This window comes from Lolium perenne, chromosome 6, assembly GCF_019359855.2.
Source record: "Lolium perenne isolate Kyuss_39 chromosome 6, Kyuss_2.0, whole genome shotgun sequence".
Classification (NCBI taxonomy): Eukaryota; Viridiplantae; Streptophyta; class Magnoliopsida; order Poales; family Poaceae; genus Lolium; species Lolium perenne.
This window is the reverse complement of record NC_067249.2, coordinates 252,737,630-252,755,177: the sequence shown is the minus strand read 5'-3', so window position 1 is coordinate 252,755,177 and position 17,548 is coordinate 252,737,630. Positions and strand designations below refer to the sequence as shown.

The window sequence follows — 17,548 nt, the reverse complement described above, 5'->3', positions numbered from 1 at the left end:
GAAGATTTTAGTTTGAATTTCAAAGCTTGAATTTATAGAATTGGCATGGGCTGTGCGAATGCTTACTCCCTCTACCACAAATTACGACGTCCACTCTCCCGCTAGGGGAGATGGTAGACCAATGCGCTCGCCAAGTGCAATGCGAGCCATTGATCTAGGCCACAGCCCTTTTTGATCGGCCGTCAACCCTGTCCAGGTAAGTAAGTTGGACGTTGCCCCATGGGATGCCTATGTAGGTGTTCGTTCAGGAGAGGGACATTGCGGGATTAGCCGGCGCAGATTCTTACGATTCCAGGTCAAGGCGGTAACCGGAAGCAAAAAAGAATTCTACTGGACTCTGCTTCTCTGTTCCAGGGAGCAGCAGACGTTTGTGACTCGTTGGACGGGAGCTCGCGTACGACAATCGTTCCCGAACGGAGCAGTTCGGGCTTTTTGATGATGACGGCACGCTAGTATACTTCGGCGCTGATCTTCAATTCCTCGAATGGTTGCTGTAGCGCCAAGAAGTTGTCTTCACAATTGCAGTTTTATTTTTTCTGCAATGCTCTCGAAACTGCATGGTTTCGCTGTGGTATGTGTCGTCAGGCATGTATATTCCTGATCCCCCTGACAGTTCTTCCAGCAACTGTGGTTCTGGTTTTAAATCCTGATTCAGATTGCGTTCATCAGTGCCTACATTTTGGATGCACTACACCCTATACATAACTGAGCCCGGTGGAAAAATTTGTTCTATGATCTCACGAACTACAGAAACACAAAACTTTTTCTTGAGGAACAATACAGAAACGCATGGCAGGTTACGCTTTATTCACAGTTATCGAAACTACTGATATCAAGTCATCAGATATGGAAGTGTAGCCACAAGTCCACAGCACGCTGAATATGCAGAAGTAAGAGGTAAAAGATGCACTTGCTAAGGGTTTCGTAAAATAATTTAGAAGCCAAAGAAGCGGATCGCCTGTATTGTTTCCTTCAATTTGCAAATTCCAAACTTTAAGGGTTTTCTATGGCAATGATGAATTTTATTGGGAGGAACATCATTTTGATGTGTGGTATGAATTATGCCTTCTTTTTAGATAAAGGTAATATATTAATATCAAAAGATACCAATTACACCCAGCCTCTGCAACAACGCCCCACCCTAATGGCAGTATGGATGCACACAGCTAAAAAAGAGTAAAAAAAACTAAGAAATAAAAGTCCCACTACAGCATTCTAGACTAGACAATTAGTTGAATTTTGCATTCGGGGCTAAACGATCAAGAACAAGAACGGCATTCCGGTCATGGAAGGATTTAGTTTGAATTTGCAGAATTTAAAATTTGACTTAGAGAATTGGTAGAGGCCGCGCAAACGTGTACCCCTCTGCCACAAATTATAACGTCCACTCTCCCACGAGAGAAGATGATAGACCGACACTCTAGCAAAGTGCAATGCAAGACGTTGATCTAGGCCACCGCCCTTTTTGATCGGCCGTCGACTCCGTCTAGGTAAGTAAGTTGGACGTTGTTCCGTTGGATGACTATGTAGCCGCCCGTCCAAGCAAAAAAGCTCACAGGAGATTGTGAATAAACCGATACCACATCCAAGACGGCCAACGGAAGGAATAGGGATTCTCCTGGACTGCTATGACGCGCGGTGAGATGCAAACGTAAGACGTGCCTAGCCAGGCTGCATCGGTTCGAGCTTTCTGTTGACGACGGCACGCTGGAGTGTACTTTGTCGCTGATCTTCAACGCATCCCCTGGTTGCTGAAGCGGCAGGAAGTTGTAGTCACAACTACTGTGTCTTGCAGTTTTATTCTCTGCATATTGCAGTGCTCTGGGAACTGTATGGGCCGCTGTCAAATCTGTCCTCGTGCATGTATTCCTGCTCCCCCAAACAGTTCCTGAAGCAACTATGAATCTTGGGCATCGATGAATGCATTTCGGTGCCAGGCTACACTACATCCTGCACACAATTGACTGAATCGAGACCCGAGGAAAAAAATGTCGTATGATCCGAAGAACTGTAGAGACACAAAACCTTTTTTAAGAATCAAATACAGAAATAAATTGCAGATATCCAATCAAATACAGAAAGATTCTGTTTCCTGATAGAGAAAACTACTGATATCCAATCATCTGACATGGCAGAGTAACCACCGCACACTAAATACGCAGAAGTAACAGATAAAAACGCACAGAAGCAGAAGGCAGTCATATTCCACTTTGTTCTTCTTTCGCTTGCAATGCCTTGGGAACCGACACTGAGTTGTTTAGAACAGTACATCATGATCATCGAGGATACCTTGCAGACAGCAATATTTCTTCTTCCATACTGTACTGTCTGCTTGTTTCCACGGTAACTCTTCCAATTGGCATGTACCGAGTCCTAGTTTGATCCCCACCGGATCTCCACGATGAAGTATCAGGTGCCACATTCATGCTTTTAAATCTCAAAATTTCGAGTTTCATTTCCACTTCCCTCATTGCAGGCCGGTCTTCTCCCTTCAATTGAATGCACATGGCTGCTAGTGTAGCAACTTCCTTGACTTCTCCATTTTCCTCTTCCGTGACTTGAGGATCTATTATCTCACCAAGGTTGCCTTCAGCGAGCAGCGAAACGAAATGTGAAACAAGACCAACACCATCACCCCCGGAACGGTAGAGGAATGGTTTTTTTCTAGTTAGGAGTTCTACGAGAAGAACACCAAAACTGAAAACATCACTCTTGTCTGTTAGCCGACCAGTATAATAGTACATGGGGTCTAAGTACGGAAATGCTACTTTGATCCCGAGCACAGCTGAGCTCTTTTTTTGAACCACTCGTTTCCTCTACTCTAGGTGGTACTCGAGTGTATCTATTCTAAAAGTATGTAGTTTGCAGCATACGGGCCCACATCTGTGAACATATTTATTGTTCTCTTGACGGACGGCTGTTGCCGGTACACAACCTGAAAACACTCACACACGCGGGATTCCTCTACGCCGTATGATCGTTTCGCTCGGACGGGTAGTTTAGCCACACCTGCACAGCTGCACTGCGAACGTACTCGCCAGTCACCTTGAAGCAGCGGGGCATCCTGCCACCACCGTCGGGCCTGGCCAGTGGCCAACCTTGACCGAACTCCTTGCTCGGAACCTACTGCTCCATCACAGCCGCTCCGCGCTGCCCGGCCGCATCGTGGCCTATAGCAAATGGAGCATCACCGAGTACAAGTCCATAGCAGCGGCCACCCACCACGGCAGCTTGTCGTCGTTTCCTCCAGCGCTTCGTTCTCTCTCGGCGACTGTAACTACCGCGGAGCTCATCGGATGGACCCAACTCAAGAACGCGGCGATCTCACCTAGCTATCCCATGAAAGCCTGTGGAGGAACATCACGCTGTCAGCGTCTTGTATAGGGGAAGAGCAGTTGGTGGAAGCTGAATGCGAGGTTGAAAGGACACTTCGAAGGCACGTAGGCTGTTTAGGCGCCGAGGAGCACGTCTCTGTCGTGTCCGGTGCCAGTGATCCTGACCTCAGGCGAGCTCCGCGCAAGTCTCTGTCGGCTCGGTCACAGATGGCCTGCAGAAACGATGGCCACTGCACGCCGCGTGCGCGGCGTGGACGCCAATTATGTGCACACGAGGAACGTCGGTGTTGGCCTCCAGTATCGTCTAGTTGGTTGCAAGGACAAACAATGTTGGTGAGCCGCCGCCAAAGATGTCCCCATTGGCCCGTAGAGCGAGCACTAGGTGGTCGGCCGCGTCCCCCATATGATCGGCACCAGAAAGCACGAGGCCCAGGACTCATGCCCCCTCGCGCGATGCAATAGGTCAACGTACAGGAGGATGAGCCCCCTGGGCGGGTCGAGCAAGACCTGAGCAGCAGCAGGTGGTGGGCACGTCTTATGGCCATCTCTGTACCATAGGTCCGTCAAAACGCCCACGGCCGTCAACCTGTCCCACCGTACTCTACGCGGTTCTTATATTTTCTAGACTCCGTATCGTGAATAAAGAACTGCACTGGCTCATTCCCCAACACCAAATGAGTGGTCCACAAAACGAGCTCACATGTGCTCGGGAGCAAAAACGCCTTGTCCAACTAAGTAGCCTATTGTTCCCTGTACGGCTGTAGTCACCCCTGTTTGGTCTATTGGGATGTATCTTGAAGCTCCAAAATCCGATACCTTTGCTGTCAAATTATCATCAAGAAGTATGTTAGATGATTTAATATCCCTATGATAAATTGGCATCGAAGCAGCTGAATGAAGATAGGACAGAGCTCTGGCAACTTCAAGTGCAATCCTTATTCTATCATCCCATGCTAGTGATATCGGGCCCTCAACATGTAGATGATGGTCAAGAGTACCATTTGAAATGAACTCATAAACTAGCAACGGGACTTCTGTCTCAAGACAGCATCCGATTAGCTTCACAATATTCCTGTGGTTGATCTGAGAAAGAATTGCAACCTCATTTATGAAGTCATCGATTTCTCTTTGTACGACAATCTTCGATTTCTTGATGGCGACAACTAGTAGGTCTAGAATTCCTTTATAAACAACACCATGCCCTCCACCACCAGCCTCTCGAGTTCTGTCAAAATTGTTTGTGGCCTTTTCTAGATCCAACAAGGGAATTATCATCCTTTCACCAAAATCTGTTTTCTGTGATATTAGCTGTTGCAACAACAACCCATGATTTTGCTTGAATAACCTTTTTTTTTCAGCTTGTTTGATCTATTTAACTTGATTTTCCGTGTAATAAAAGGGGCAGCAAGTGCCATAAGCAAGATAGCTACACCACCGCTGACCACTAGACCTATTCTCAAACCTGTAAAATACGGTATCGTAGAGATGAAGTCAGTCTAAAAAGAGTAGATTGATGATGATGATTATATAGTATATGCTATTGTTACCTGTAAATATTTTTGTTGTTTTGAAGCTCAAACATCCCTGTTTTATGAAGGGATCTCCGTGGGTACCATCATGACACCGGCAATGGAAAGTGCCAGGCATATTGATGCAGATTCCATAACATGGATATGCTTCCGGGTGTTTACACTCGTCAATGTCTGAGAAAAGGCACATAGAATGATAGAAATAGGCTTCTTTTACGGTATCTTTTACCACAGCTAGAAATCAGAGAGGTATGATTTTACCAACGGTCATGATTAACCGATTAAGATTAGGCCCAACAATCCAACAAGAGATAGATAATGAAAAGAAAAATAAAACTTGTCGGCCCGGTCCAACAATTGGATGAAAGAGGGCTTGGCTGGGTCAGAAACTTCGCCGCCACATCGACACCCTGTCGCCATCGTGGTTCGAGGACGACCTCCGCCGCTGCCACCGGATCGGCCCGATCCTCCATCCATTGCCGGCGAGCGATGCCACCAGCAGGTCGGCCCTTCCTGCATTGCGGGCAACCGCCATTGCCACCAGATCTAGCTGCCGAAGCAACGCAGCGCCCAAGAAATCCCCCACGCCGCCGCTCCAGCGAGCACGCGAACAAGCCGCCGCGTCCACATCCACAAGTCACCACGCCGCCCTCCATCTAGCCCACGGCCACCGCCTAACACGGCCGATCACGATGCCGCCGTCTACACCAGCAACTACGCCGCCTCCACGTCGCACGCGGCCACTGCCCACATGCTCGAGCGCTCCGCCGCCACCTCGACAACGTCCGTTGCCTCCTCCACACCGGAGGCTTCATCCGTGGACCGTGCGCGACGTCGCCGAACACCCTCTCCTACACAGAGCCGCCGTCGACGGCATGCCACACGACGGCATGTTCGATTTGTGGTTTACTTCCAGGTGCGTTACTGAATGTAGTGTTCATACTGATTCTAATTTCTTGGCAGATATGAGCATCCAATTAGATGACCCCTTATGCAGCAAGTGATCCAGGAAACCATTCATGTATGGAGATTGCTCGTGCAACATGATGCTCTGGCTCTGCTTTGAAATATTTACCCTAGTGACAAGCATCACTGAAATGAAAATTAATTATAATTATCACATTACGTTGCTTATGAAGCAGGCTGATGTTGGAGCAACTTATCAATGTCGGTGACACAGCTAGTACACATGAAAACAGCCATTGGTGTATATAGAGGATATGCCAGTCATCTCTTTTAGTTTGTGTTGCATTTGACTGAAGTGTTCCGTCACTTAATGCTACAAATCATTAATCAACCCAACCCAGGTATCCATTCTAATTACTCGGTAATTAGTAAGGCATTTAAAGTGAAAATTTCAGTGTCTAGTATCTAAAAGTGAAGGAAATTCACTGAGATCTCTTTTAGGACCGTTTTCTAGTACTCCTCATAAAGGATCACATATGAGAATAAGATTTCAGTAATGATTGTGAAGAAACAAAGTTTATTGGGCATCATCTTATCTTGTTCTATGCCTTGTCCAAACTTGATTCGCTCTCATGTTTATATTAGTATTCTTAATGATCAAGTTTGTGTGTTTTATTTACTGGAAAATAGGTGAATCCAACAAGTGATTAGGTTCAATAAAGATGAAGCAAGCAATGTTGGTCCCCAGGCTCTAAATCTGAAGCTTCCTTTTGGTGAGATAGATGTGATGGAGGAGAACCTGGAGCAGATCAGGAGGAACCTGGGTCTTGAGCATGTCAAGGTTCTGATGAAAAGTCATTGTTGATGTCGTTGACGTGAAATGTGAGCCTATTTCTAAGATGTGATCGTATTGACGTGAAATGTGAACCTATTTCTAAGATGTGATCGTATTGACTTGAAATGTGAACTAATTCTAAGATGTGTCAATCACGGTTTTTTATGGAGGACCAAATTAGTTTCTGAAATTTGGTGTTTTCTCAAATCATCTACTCCTATTTCTCAGAATTTTATGTGTTATCGTCGGTACTAGTACTTCTCAAGGAGAGAAATAGTACCAATACAAAAGCTACTTCTACTTTTTCATTTGTATGTTGCATGAAGAATAAATAAGAGAGTGCAAGTAACAGTTGCACGATCATGCGTGTCTTCAGGAGAACCACCATTGGTTCTAGGAATGTTAGATTTTTCTGAAGAATATTGTCCATGCTTTCTAAAATGAGTACTTGACACTGCAGTTTTCAGTACAAAGATTCTGTAATAGTAATAACTCATTATCTGATGGATTTATACTTCCATAGAAATATTTCAGTACTATCTGTCTAAAGAGTGGGAATTATTATTCGAGCGACATACACCTACAAGAATAGAACAATTAAGACAGCTTGGCTGGAAAAAAATTAAGACAACAACCCAGGGACCTAAAGCTATCCAACATGTCCTGTATGGGGTGTAATGTTGTCGCCCTGTATGGGGAGTATGACACTCCATTTTCCTTGGACGACCAGGGTCAGCTCAGATTCCTCCTCCGGGTACTGGACCTCACTGAGCTTGCATCGTTCAACCTATTGACAGACGAAAGTTGGGGAATGGACAACCCCACAATTTTCAGGATATCTAAGTCACCATTCATCACTGATCCAGTCATCTCGTCATGCTTCTGCAAAAGGACGTGCATCAACTGGATTTGGATTCCGATTCTCTCCACCTGAAGAGTGACTTGAAGTTTAATTCCTTGTATAAAATGCATTGCATATATAAATGATCACAAGCGGGTAACAAAAGAAATTGGGCGGCACGGGCTAGCAAAATTGTCTGACTTCTACAAAAGAAATAAGTGATCAACACGAGATTGTGACTTCTTTACCTGATGCTTCACAACACATAATTGTTCCATACTAATACTGAAACAAGAATGAAACTTAGCGTACAAAACAGTTCGTGGATTTCTTTAGCAATACAGAATGTCTCCACGGGATATCCCTTACTGTTGAGAACTACAGTGAATACATTGTGCAGGTTTCCTGTGGAGTAATTTGCTTCGTCTTTCTCTGAAGAAATAACACAGTGATAATGGCTTGCCCTTTATAGCAATTTATTAAGCACCTTGCAGAAGATGCACCAGTTGTCCGATTATGTTTGCCTTGATCACAACCTAGAGACAAACAACAAATGTTTAGAAGGGTGGCCGCTCTACAAAGGAAAAACAACATAAGCATAAACATTACACTGGAGCACATGCTAATTTTTCTAGACGGCAGCTTTAGTATGCTGTCCAAGAGAAGCTGGCTTCTCAGAACAAGGATGGGATTGTGATATTTGTGCTGAGCAATACAGAATTTTCTTTTCTTTAGTATCAACATGCTAATTCCAGCATGCCTATTCCTTTTCTCAATACAGAATGCCAATATACAAATTCAATATACCAAGAGCACCAACGTGAGTCTAGTCCCCGTTACCAGCTGTGTTGTTTGAGATTGTCCAGAGGCAGGCAAGTGCTTGATGATCAATGACACACTGCGGCAAGGGATACATATTGAAGAAAAATACGGATAGCATATAAGATCTCAAGTGACGTGAAAACACATATTTATACATCCAAGCAACAATCAGTTAAAATGATAAAATACCAGTAGTATAAAAATCCAACCAAATACTGATTTTCAATGTAGACATACTGGTTTTAAATGTAGACAAAGTTGGCTGGGTGACGAATGATGACTTCTCGATGGAGGCCGCCGCCGCTGCAACCATCTGACGACGACGGTCTCGTACTTGTGCCCCGATGCGCGAGCTCGATGACGGCGCCACAGCTGTGCCTGCTGCGTCGCCACCATCCCTGGGGCCGCTCGCCTCGCCGAGGGCTCCGACAAGGGCTTGAAGCGAAGAATAGCAAAGCCCCCACCGGCGTGATGGGCATTACGCTGCCGCCCGTCTACCTATGCGGCCATCGACGGGCAGGCCCACCTGTCTCCTCCAACGTCGACGCCGCTAACGTATTGCTACACCGCCACCAAACAGCTCCGAGGCGTGAGGGGGAGACGAGCGGGCTGCGCAGTCATGCGGAACGCAGCGGCGGCGCGGCGGCGCGGCGGCCACGTGAGGGAGGCGACGGAGGCACAGGAATACGACACTTGTGGCTCTTTTTTTTCGGGCGAACAAGATCACAGAGGTAGAGAGTTATTGGACTGGAGATTTTGGGCCAAGGCCCATGTAAGCGAAATTTTGAAGCGGTGCCGATTTTTCTCATAGAGGTATGAATCATACCTGTCTCGTTTTTGACAGTAGTATGATTTGTTACGGACCATTGGATGCATAAAAATGGATGGCTATTATTTATTTAAGGGTACCACAAAACAACCCTAAAAATATGAGAATACACCATATGCTTTGATGGGAGTCCAGCTAATCTGTTAGTTGTAGAACTTCAATATTATTTTGGCCAATCCCTTGTAAGAGATAACATAATACGTGAAGAAATAAGTATAATGTTTATCCTGGTACCTTCACATCCATTTTTTTAGAAGCATTGCCCTTGAAACCAAGAGGGCACTTACAATCATATCCTCTACGTGTGTTTCTGCAATCGCCGTAGCACGGGTAGATTTCTGGATAATCACATTCATTGATATCTGGACGTATCGCAAAATCCGGAGAACTAGATTTAAATACATATATACATACATACATAGGAAAAAAAGGTGTAGTAATCCTAGGTGTAGGTAGCCCCGCTTCAATATACCATGACTTGGTCGATTGGAAAATAAATCTTTGTTAGGCGATCAAGGTATAGCAAGTCCCATATGTTTATATATGTACATATATTAAATATAGAAGCAAAGTATTATCCTTTAAAAAAAGAAGCAACTTATTAATGTTTAGCCTGGCAGAATATTATGTTCTCCATAACACACACTTGCAGACCCATTGCTTTGTCATATACTTATATATATTATATAACTAATTTGTAACTTGGTTGTACTATCTATTTTTGGTCAGAAAAAATCAATTGTTTTCATATGGTTATTCCAAAAACATTCTAGGTGCCTGACTAAAGTAAAGTGCTTCGAGCCTTAATTAAGATAAAAAGGAATTACTTTGAGCGTTGTATTATTACCGTAGCAGCCATGGGAGATGTATGGGTTGCCTTGGTATCCACCGGAACACCGACAGTTATGCCCGTGGTGCCAATAATCAATAGGACTAGCTTGATCAGGGACAAGAGAATCAGTAGGAAACCCGATAGAAATAACTTCATCATAACCAAAATCGGTGGTATAGTTTTGACAAAAGCTGTGTTTACTGCGGCATGAAGGCGAAGATCCATTGGCATGGCATACCGAGTTGGTGATCGCCCAGGCTAGCATGGCAGGGACCGTGTGACCGTAATCGCCATCTAAATACTCGCTGACGTTAAAAGAATAGTCCGATTCCACAATCAACACTCGGTAATCATCCATCAGTGAAGGATAACCCATGCCAACCTCCAAAAACTGGATTTTGTAAGACGGGCGACCCTCAAGTATGGTTGCCTGGCAACAACCGATGCCGGAGCAGATACGGAAGCTCTGTATAGTATTTGCCTGCAGGCAGAAAGGAGAGCAAGAGCTGACAAGGGCGTTATCTTGTCGCAGGAGGAGGACTTGGACGTTGCACCCCAGTGCTACTAAGTTGTTCCGCCCTTCCGCTAGGAAGTATGGCCCGTCGGCAGCGTATCCCGGGCCACCAGCGCGCCACGTGCCGTTTATCTCACCAGTATGCAGCCCCGAAGTGGCGACATTGACACGCACCATGCCGTTGGGCAGATCGATGGCGAGCACCTGAACGGTGCCGTCGCCGAGGAACAGCTGCGGCGGGCTGTGCGAGTGGTCGCAGGTGAGGTTGAAGCCGCCGTGGTGGTAGCAGCCAGGCTCCACCCCGAACGGGTAGGGGATGCTGATGTTGCCGCAGTGGGTGGTGCAGCGTGCCATGGCGCCCAACGGCCACAGCAGCAGCGCGGCAACCACGGCAACAGCAGGGAACATTGCAGCTGCGAGGGGGAAGGGCAAAGCACTCATTGCTAATTTGTAATTAGCTCCTAAACACGCACGTACCTACAAATTATATATCTGTTTGTTCAATGTACTAGTGCTTAGCACGCGGAGTAGTTCCACCGGCAGTGTCTGAATACAAAACTGCCGCTTAGGTAATTTATGTGGAACAATCTATCTAGATGGCACTTTTTAGTTAGCTTTTGGCCGGCATGCACTGACAGATCCGCAAGATCATGATTTTTCATGACGGAAGTTACATGGAACTCCACAAAAGTTATTTGTATCGAGTTGGTCCTGTAAGAGATCGACTAATATCGCTACACAGCTATAAAATAATCAGTCCTGGCCTCCAAAGAATGCGCTTAGAGTGGTAAACATTCGTCAATTCATTGAGGGGATGCAAAGTTAAGAAGCGTACACAACGGGCCAAGCGTGAGTGGCGACAATCAGACTCACTACCGGAAAAATCCGTCTCCTTTGCCATATGCCGTGCACCATGGAGCACGGTAAAGAAATATTTTGCCAAGTATGCTGCTGAAAAAACACACCGCAAAGTTTCGATCCTTACCAAAAGCACGATCTGGGCTAGGCGGGCCGTAGGCCCCTGGTTCGACTACGTCGTTCCCTGGTGGCAGAAAAGGCACGTCGGCGGTGGCAGGGTAGTGGCGGCGCCACGGCCGGCCTGCTGCAGCTTGGCGGCGAGGACTTCACGGGCCTGTGTAGGCTCGGCCGGGCCAGTAGGGGCCTGGTTTGTCCTTGCTGCCTCATCCAGTCGGCTGCCGTGAAGACGCGGAGGTAGTTCCCTCCTGCCGGTGGTTGTGTGCTACCCTGGGCCCTACTGTCTCCCTTTTCCTCCTCTAGGCCTTGCGTCGATGTCCACAACGAGACGGCGATGAGGACTTCAAGACCGTGATGGCGTGTGTTGGTGGGTGGTAGGTCGGGAGAGCTCGTCGAATCGTTCGGATGGTGGTTTTGGGGGTTGGGAGAAATCCATGTCGGCTCATCCGACTCTGACGCGGTGGCGCCTGAGGGTGCCGTCTTGCCTTCTTGGAGGGCGTCGGATGTACCCCCTCCCCATTTCCTTCCGTGTACCGGGGGAAACCCTACGATTACTCCGGACAGCATCGGCATTGTCGTCGTTATCCTTGTTGAAGGTGTTATTTTGGTATGTGGCGTTTCGATGTGCTAGGACCGTGGTGGGAATCCTCCGGAGGACGCAGCAGTTGCGGGTTGTCATCATTCTTGTCGAGCTACCGGTGTCGGCATTTGTTTTCTTTTTTTTTCTTTCTCTTCAATTTCTTTTGGGTTTGGTTGTGCTGGTATCGTGTGGTTGCTATATTAATATAGCGGATCGAAAGCCTATTTCGAGAAACCATCAAGCACAAAGCTAGCCTCGTCCATGTAACTGCTTATAGCCACTTCATTCTAGCACAGTTCTCGTCGATTGGAAAAATATTTTCTTTAATTACAAGAATGTGGATCGGACAAATATCTCTGCGCATCGGTACCAGCACATATATATCTCTCGATCTATATATATTCCTCCTGCGATAAGCACCGGGATCGATCGCGATCACGCACCAACTGGTGGAAGGTGCAGTGGGAGACGAGAGCGACAGTACATGGCAACTCGGCAGCGTGGTGGGGATGCCGTCTGCTCCCTCGTTGGATTCTATGCGCCCACTCAGTCGCTCACTCGGATGCATCGGCGACAAAAGAAACGCCTTGTTCACCTGAGACGATGACGACGATGGCGGATATGTAGATGCTCTCCGGCCAGGGCGGAGGGTGAAATTTAATCAAAAGTGGCCGGCGTCCATGTCCTAGCCGTATTGGAGAAGGGGCAACGGAAACTTCTCTGTTGATTGGAAAGGCCACCAAGGAGCTTTGCGTGCCGCGTCAAGGAGTGTTGCTTTCGTGCACATTAAGGAGATTTTGATTGCACTTGGTGGTGGCGCCGCGGGGGACGGTTGCTTGCTTTGCTTCGTTGCCTTGCTACATCAATGGGTCACGTCGGATTGATGAAATGTGGGTTGGCATTATCTTTGGCGAGTTTGTTTCGTCTTCGATTTTGTAGCCGACGACACAATTTGTATGGATGGTTTTCGTTGGTGCTCCGTGCGCATCAGCAAAAAAAAAAAAAATGCAGAAAATTTCGTATAATTATGTAGAACTTGCTCATATGCCCGAATACATTTTTAAATTTCAGGCTTTCAAAAATCTAAAACAAATATAATTGAAAGGAAGCAAATTTTGGTTGAAGTTTGAAAGTTCTAAATTTCTAAGACCATATAAAATAAATATTGGCAATTGATTTCCCTTAAACTAGTGACCATATTTTGCTCAAATTTGAACCATAACAGTTTAGGAAAGAATTTGTGATTTACTGTAATATTTCAGATTTTTGGAAGGTCAAACTTTTAGCCAAAATTTGAAATTGTGTTAAATGGTTATGCTATTTTCATTTAATTTTTCCTATTTCTTGCTAAAATTTAATACTCTCTCCATCCGACGAAGATTGTCTTATATTTCTTAAAATTTGAATGCATCTAGACACTATCTACCTAGTACATTGGTACATCCAAGTTTAGATAAATCTACGACAAGCTTTGTGGGATGGAGGGAGTACGAACATTTTTATTATTTTCATGCTTAAATTTCATGTAAATACTATATCGTAAGGGGTAAATCAAATAAGCTATAGCTATTTTTCATGCTAATGTTTCATGCCAAAATATGCCACATTACATTTTCATGCTAAAGTTTCGTGCCAATTTTTTCTGAGTGGTAAATCAAGTTTTCTATGGTATGTATGAAATTTCCTATTTTTTTGTCTCTCTAACATCATGATGTCTAGTTTACCACCACAAAAGGCACACATTGAAGAAATATACAATTGTGACAATTTTCTCGTGTTCATTTTTTTTTCTCATTAGCACTACTCTAAAATTTTAACAAATAACAACTCTGATAGTCTCATGCACGAAAACACTAGAATGAACCTAGATTCCAATTTATTCACGTCCAAAACTTAACAAAAGAAATGCATTTTTAAGGTTTGAAAATTCTGAAAACAAATCACCCACATATTGAGTTCAAAACTTATCCACGTAAATTATCATAAAGTAATACGATCATTTTCTAAATGTCGGTGAATATGCAAAAATGAGGATGCTACCTTGTAAGTACCAAAACTGAATGTAGCACTATCACTTTCCCATGAAAAGTAGTATTTTTTTTACATGGCTAAGTTTGTAAACAATACCTTATGAGTTATTTCTTTTTTCATTTTCAAAACCTACAAAAATATGTTTCACGAAGTTTTAGAAAATAAATCCTCGTTTGGTGGTTATGTTCCTTGTGGTGGAACTAGCTCACCCATGTTCAAGTCCTAGACTTGACATTTGTGTTTGCATTTACCGGGGTTTATTCCATGATTTAACCGGCGCTATTCTTTTAATGGTAGATAACGTGTCCGTCAACAGCGAGGTACCTGTGGTGACTTCGTCAACCTCAAGATCTGCTGGCTCAGTCCCTCGGAGGTTTTCATATGGGTAGGATATGCGTGTGTGCGTTTATAGGGGTGAGTGTATATGCGTGTTTGTGAGTGTTTCCGTTGTACTGTGTTCTCAAAAAAAAAATCACCCCACTTATCGACCCCACGATGTTGGAGGCCTCGGAAAGTGCGGCTAAATTTATCCAAAATATTTAGTTTAGTAAAAACTAGATTTATAGAAAAGCATGTCAGCCATTCAAATTTCCGCCGTAGACAGAGCTTTTGGGCAGTAGTTTTAGTCAAAGTGAGTTGTTTTCTCGTGCATCAAGGAAATTTTGATTGAACTTGGTGCGGGAGGGACGGTTGCTTGCTTTGCTACATCAGTTGGTCACGTCGAGTTGATGAAGTGCAGACGTGGATCGGGATTATCTGTTGCGTGTTTGTTTCGCGTTCGATTATATACCATTGCAAAATTTCAGTGTAGTAATTTCTGACAGCGATTTTGGTTGGTGCACAGAAGCAATGATAGTTCCTTTCTCTCAGATATGACTCATCTGGTTCACCACCACAAAAATTGCAATTATTCAAGCAGTACGAAATGCAATAGTGTTCTCATGTTCTTTCGTGAGAGTTCTCTCATTAGCGCATATTATCATCGAGAACAATTTCTATGAAAAGTGTGGTTTAATGTATGTAAAGTTTTTTTAAACGGAGACCAAAGGCCTCCATCGATTAACACAAACTGAGTGAAAACCGTAACAAGTTTGTTTATGAGAGAAAAACAACACCTGTTTATGGGAGGCAAAAAAAAAGCAAAAACCTGACACGGCATGCATCATGAGTCATGACAAAGCATGACAAAGCATGACAACCATCCAAAGTATGCTAAACAGTTTGGTTCACCACAGGCTAAACTTAGCCAAAGCATGGCAACCATCCAAGCAGGTGCCGTATATATCGCCACGGGCCAATCATCCCACCAAAAGCCTGCCCTACCACCAAACAAACCGTGCTTGGAATTCCGGTCACGTGGGAGGCCACGCGCGGGGATCACATAAATACACTCGCGTCCACTCGATTCCCTTGCCTTTGTATAGATCCACAGGAGGTAGTTGGGGCAATTGGCATGCACAGTTGAAGGGCGCCCACTCCATGACCATCACGATGATAAGCTCCTCCTCCTCCTACCTCTAGATAGAAAGCCTCTGCTCCCCGTCCAAGCAACGAGCCTGGTTGGTTCATGATTGGCCGGACATGGACGAGCTCCTCCTCATCTTCCTGCTCAAAATGGAGGCCTTCCACATACGCCGGTGATAGATTCTCTCCCAGCTCCTGAATCTTGTAGCCTAGCGCGTCAGGTACCGGACTAGCTAGAGGACAGGTTGGTAGATTGCAGTTAGCAGATAGGTAGTACGTGTCTAGGCAGGCAGGTGCTGTGTTGTTGTCACTTGCCGCGTGTGTGGTCTGGGTGCGGTGGATGGGCTTCATGGCCGGGATGCTGCCCGGCGTCGAGTTCGCGAGGAGGCGGCGGCTCCGGGCGGTCGGGTCGTCGGCGGAGGCGCCGTGTGCCGGCACGTCGCGGCGGACGTCGCTAGGCACGTACACGGCCGGCAACGGGCATGGCCACGCTGCAGCAGGGTTCCCCAAGGTAGCAAGAATCTATGGATTGTTTGTCGTCCTACGCTGTTTGATTCTTGCAAAGTTTATTTGTCTAATCTCGATCTTGTGGATTGATTGATTGATTTGAGCAGAGGAGCGGCGTGTGCGAGGAGATGTTGGCGATGCAGCTGGATAGCAACGCCAGGGAGGCCAAGGAGAGGCTGGATCAGAAGCTCAGGAGCCAGAGGGAATCTGTGGTCAAGAGGTACTTACGAAACTTGTTCAGAGCCACACGACCCTTGTTGAATTCGCCTTTTGTTAGTCAAGGTTCAGAATGAATTCAGACTTGGAAGACCCTTTTGTCTGAATTCATGTGCTGGGTTGTCCAGATTGGGAAACACATATGGACTTCAATCATGAGCAGCTTCCTTTGTTGATAGTATAACGTGACCGAGTACTTTTCTGCATGAATCTAGCTTCATGTCTTCATCTGGCATGGTTTGTATTCTCAGAACAGAAGTTTCATTGCTTTATTTGGTAGGGATGTAACTGGACTGACTAGGAGTGCCTCAACCGTGCATGAGCTCACCGATAATTGTCTGTTCATTTGATTCTGCAAATCCACCTAAATTTTATAAGAACCATCAAGAGAAGCAACAGCGGCTTAATTAGTACTGTACTTTTCACTGAAACTTGCAGGCGTCACAGCACGGGAAGCCTCCGGCTCCCGGTCCCGTCGAGCACTCTGAGAGACGCCGGCAACCACAAGCACCCGGGAAAGGATGCGACGGCGGCGGCGACCGTGCTGCAGCGGGAGGTGTTCACGAAGAAAGAAGGCGGCCGGATGTTCAGCTGGGGCCTGCGGAAGGCGTCGCCACCGCCGACGGATCAGGCGGAGTGCGCGGTGTGCCTGGAGGAGTTCCGGGCGGGCGACGTGCTGGCGCACCTGCCCTGCTCCCACCGCTTCCACTGGGACTGCGCCGTGCCCTGGGTCCAGGCCGCCTCCCGCTGCCCCTTCTGCCGCGCCGCCGTCCGCCTCGCCGCCGACTGAGCGCACCGAGCCCGCCGGCCGCCCGCCGCCCGCCGCGTCGGTCGTGTCACGGTATTCGTGTGGTGCGTTACGTGTACGTAATGATACATGCTACAACCGACTGTAGTCTGCAGAGTCTAGACACAGACATGCGTGGCTGGCGTGGCTGCCATGGCAGCTTCTTGTGTCGAGGTCGCCCTCCCGGCCGGCAGCACTGCAGCAGGCTTGCGGTGTGTGGGGTAGCGACGCACTGTTGCGGCTGCTGCCGTGTACGACGACGCGCTGGTGGCCGAGCGTGTGGTACTGGTGCGCGGAGAGACATTTTTCTCGGCAAGGCCGGGAGCTGCTCTGGCTCTTTGCCCAGCCAGTGAACACTGCATGTGACCGTCGTTTCGATTATTTTGTTTTTGTTGCTGATTTCTTTATGAGCGATGGATCACCCACCACATTGCGCTAGCTGCGTGCTCTTATTACTTGGCTGAAAAGATTAAACGGATTTGCTATGTCTCAGGTGACTGAGAATACCTTATGTCTCAGTCGATTTTTCCGCCGTTGGATCCTGC

At 46.4% G+C, this 17,548-nt stretch overlaps 1 protein-coding gene, 2 long non-coding RNA genes, 2 other non-coding genes and 1 pseudogene across 5 annotated transcripts; 2 read left to right on the top strand and 4 right to left on the bottom strand.

Annotated features, from left to right (window-relative positions):
* Window positions 1-45: 45 nt before the first annotated feature.
* LOC127311088 (U1 spliceosomal RNA) lies at window positions 46-204 on the bottom strand. The gene has a single exon (XR_007857577.1). It is a non-coding gene; the product is annotated as a U1 spliceosomal RNA (small nuclear RNA).
* A 1,135-nt stretch (window positions 205-1,339) lies between these two features.
* Window positions 1,340-1,498, bottom strand: LOC127311077 (U1 spliceosomal RNA). The gene has a single exon (XR_007857568.1). It is a non-coding gene; the product is annotated as a U1 spliceosomal RNA (small nuclear RNA).
* A 609-nt stretch (window positions 1,499-2,107) lies between these two features.
* Window positions 2,108-10,868, bottom strand: LOC127309110 (wall-associated receptor kinase 3-like; annotated as a pseudogene).
* Window positions 5,369-6,782, top strand: LOC127305169 (uncharacterized). The gene is made up of 2 exons (XR_011746176.1): window positions 5,369-5,780; window positions 6,461-6,782. It is a non-coding gene; the product is annotated as an uncharacterized lncRNA (long non-coding RNA).
* LOC127305168 (uncharacterized) lies at window positions 7,666-8,955 on the bottom strand. The gene is made up of 3 exons (XR_007853714.2): window positions 8,506-8,955; window positions 8,267-8,344; window positions 7,666-7,982 (listed from the first exon to the last, which is right to left on the bottom strand). It is a non-coding gene; the product is annotated as an uncharacterized lncRNA (long non-coding RNA).
* Window positions 10,869-15,369: 4,501 nt separating the features above from the next.
* LOC127305166 (uncharacterized) lies at window positions 15,370-17,402 on the top strand. Its single transcript, XM_051335552.2, has 3 exons — window positions 15,370-16,004; window positions 16,108-16,220; window positions 16,655-17,402. Exons 1-3 carry the CDS (start codon window positions 15,834-15,836, stop codon window positions 17,004-17,006), a joined length of 636 nt encoding a protein of 211 aa, XP_051191512.1. The 5' UTR covers window positions 15,370-15,833; the 3' UTR covers window positions 17,007-17,402.
* The last annotated feature ends 146 nt before the right edge of the window (window positions 17,403-17,548 follow it).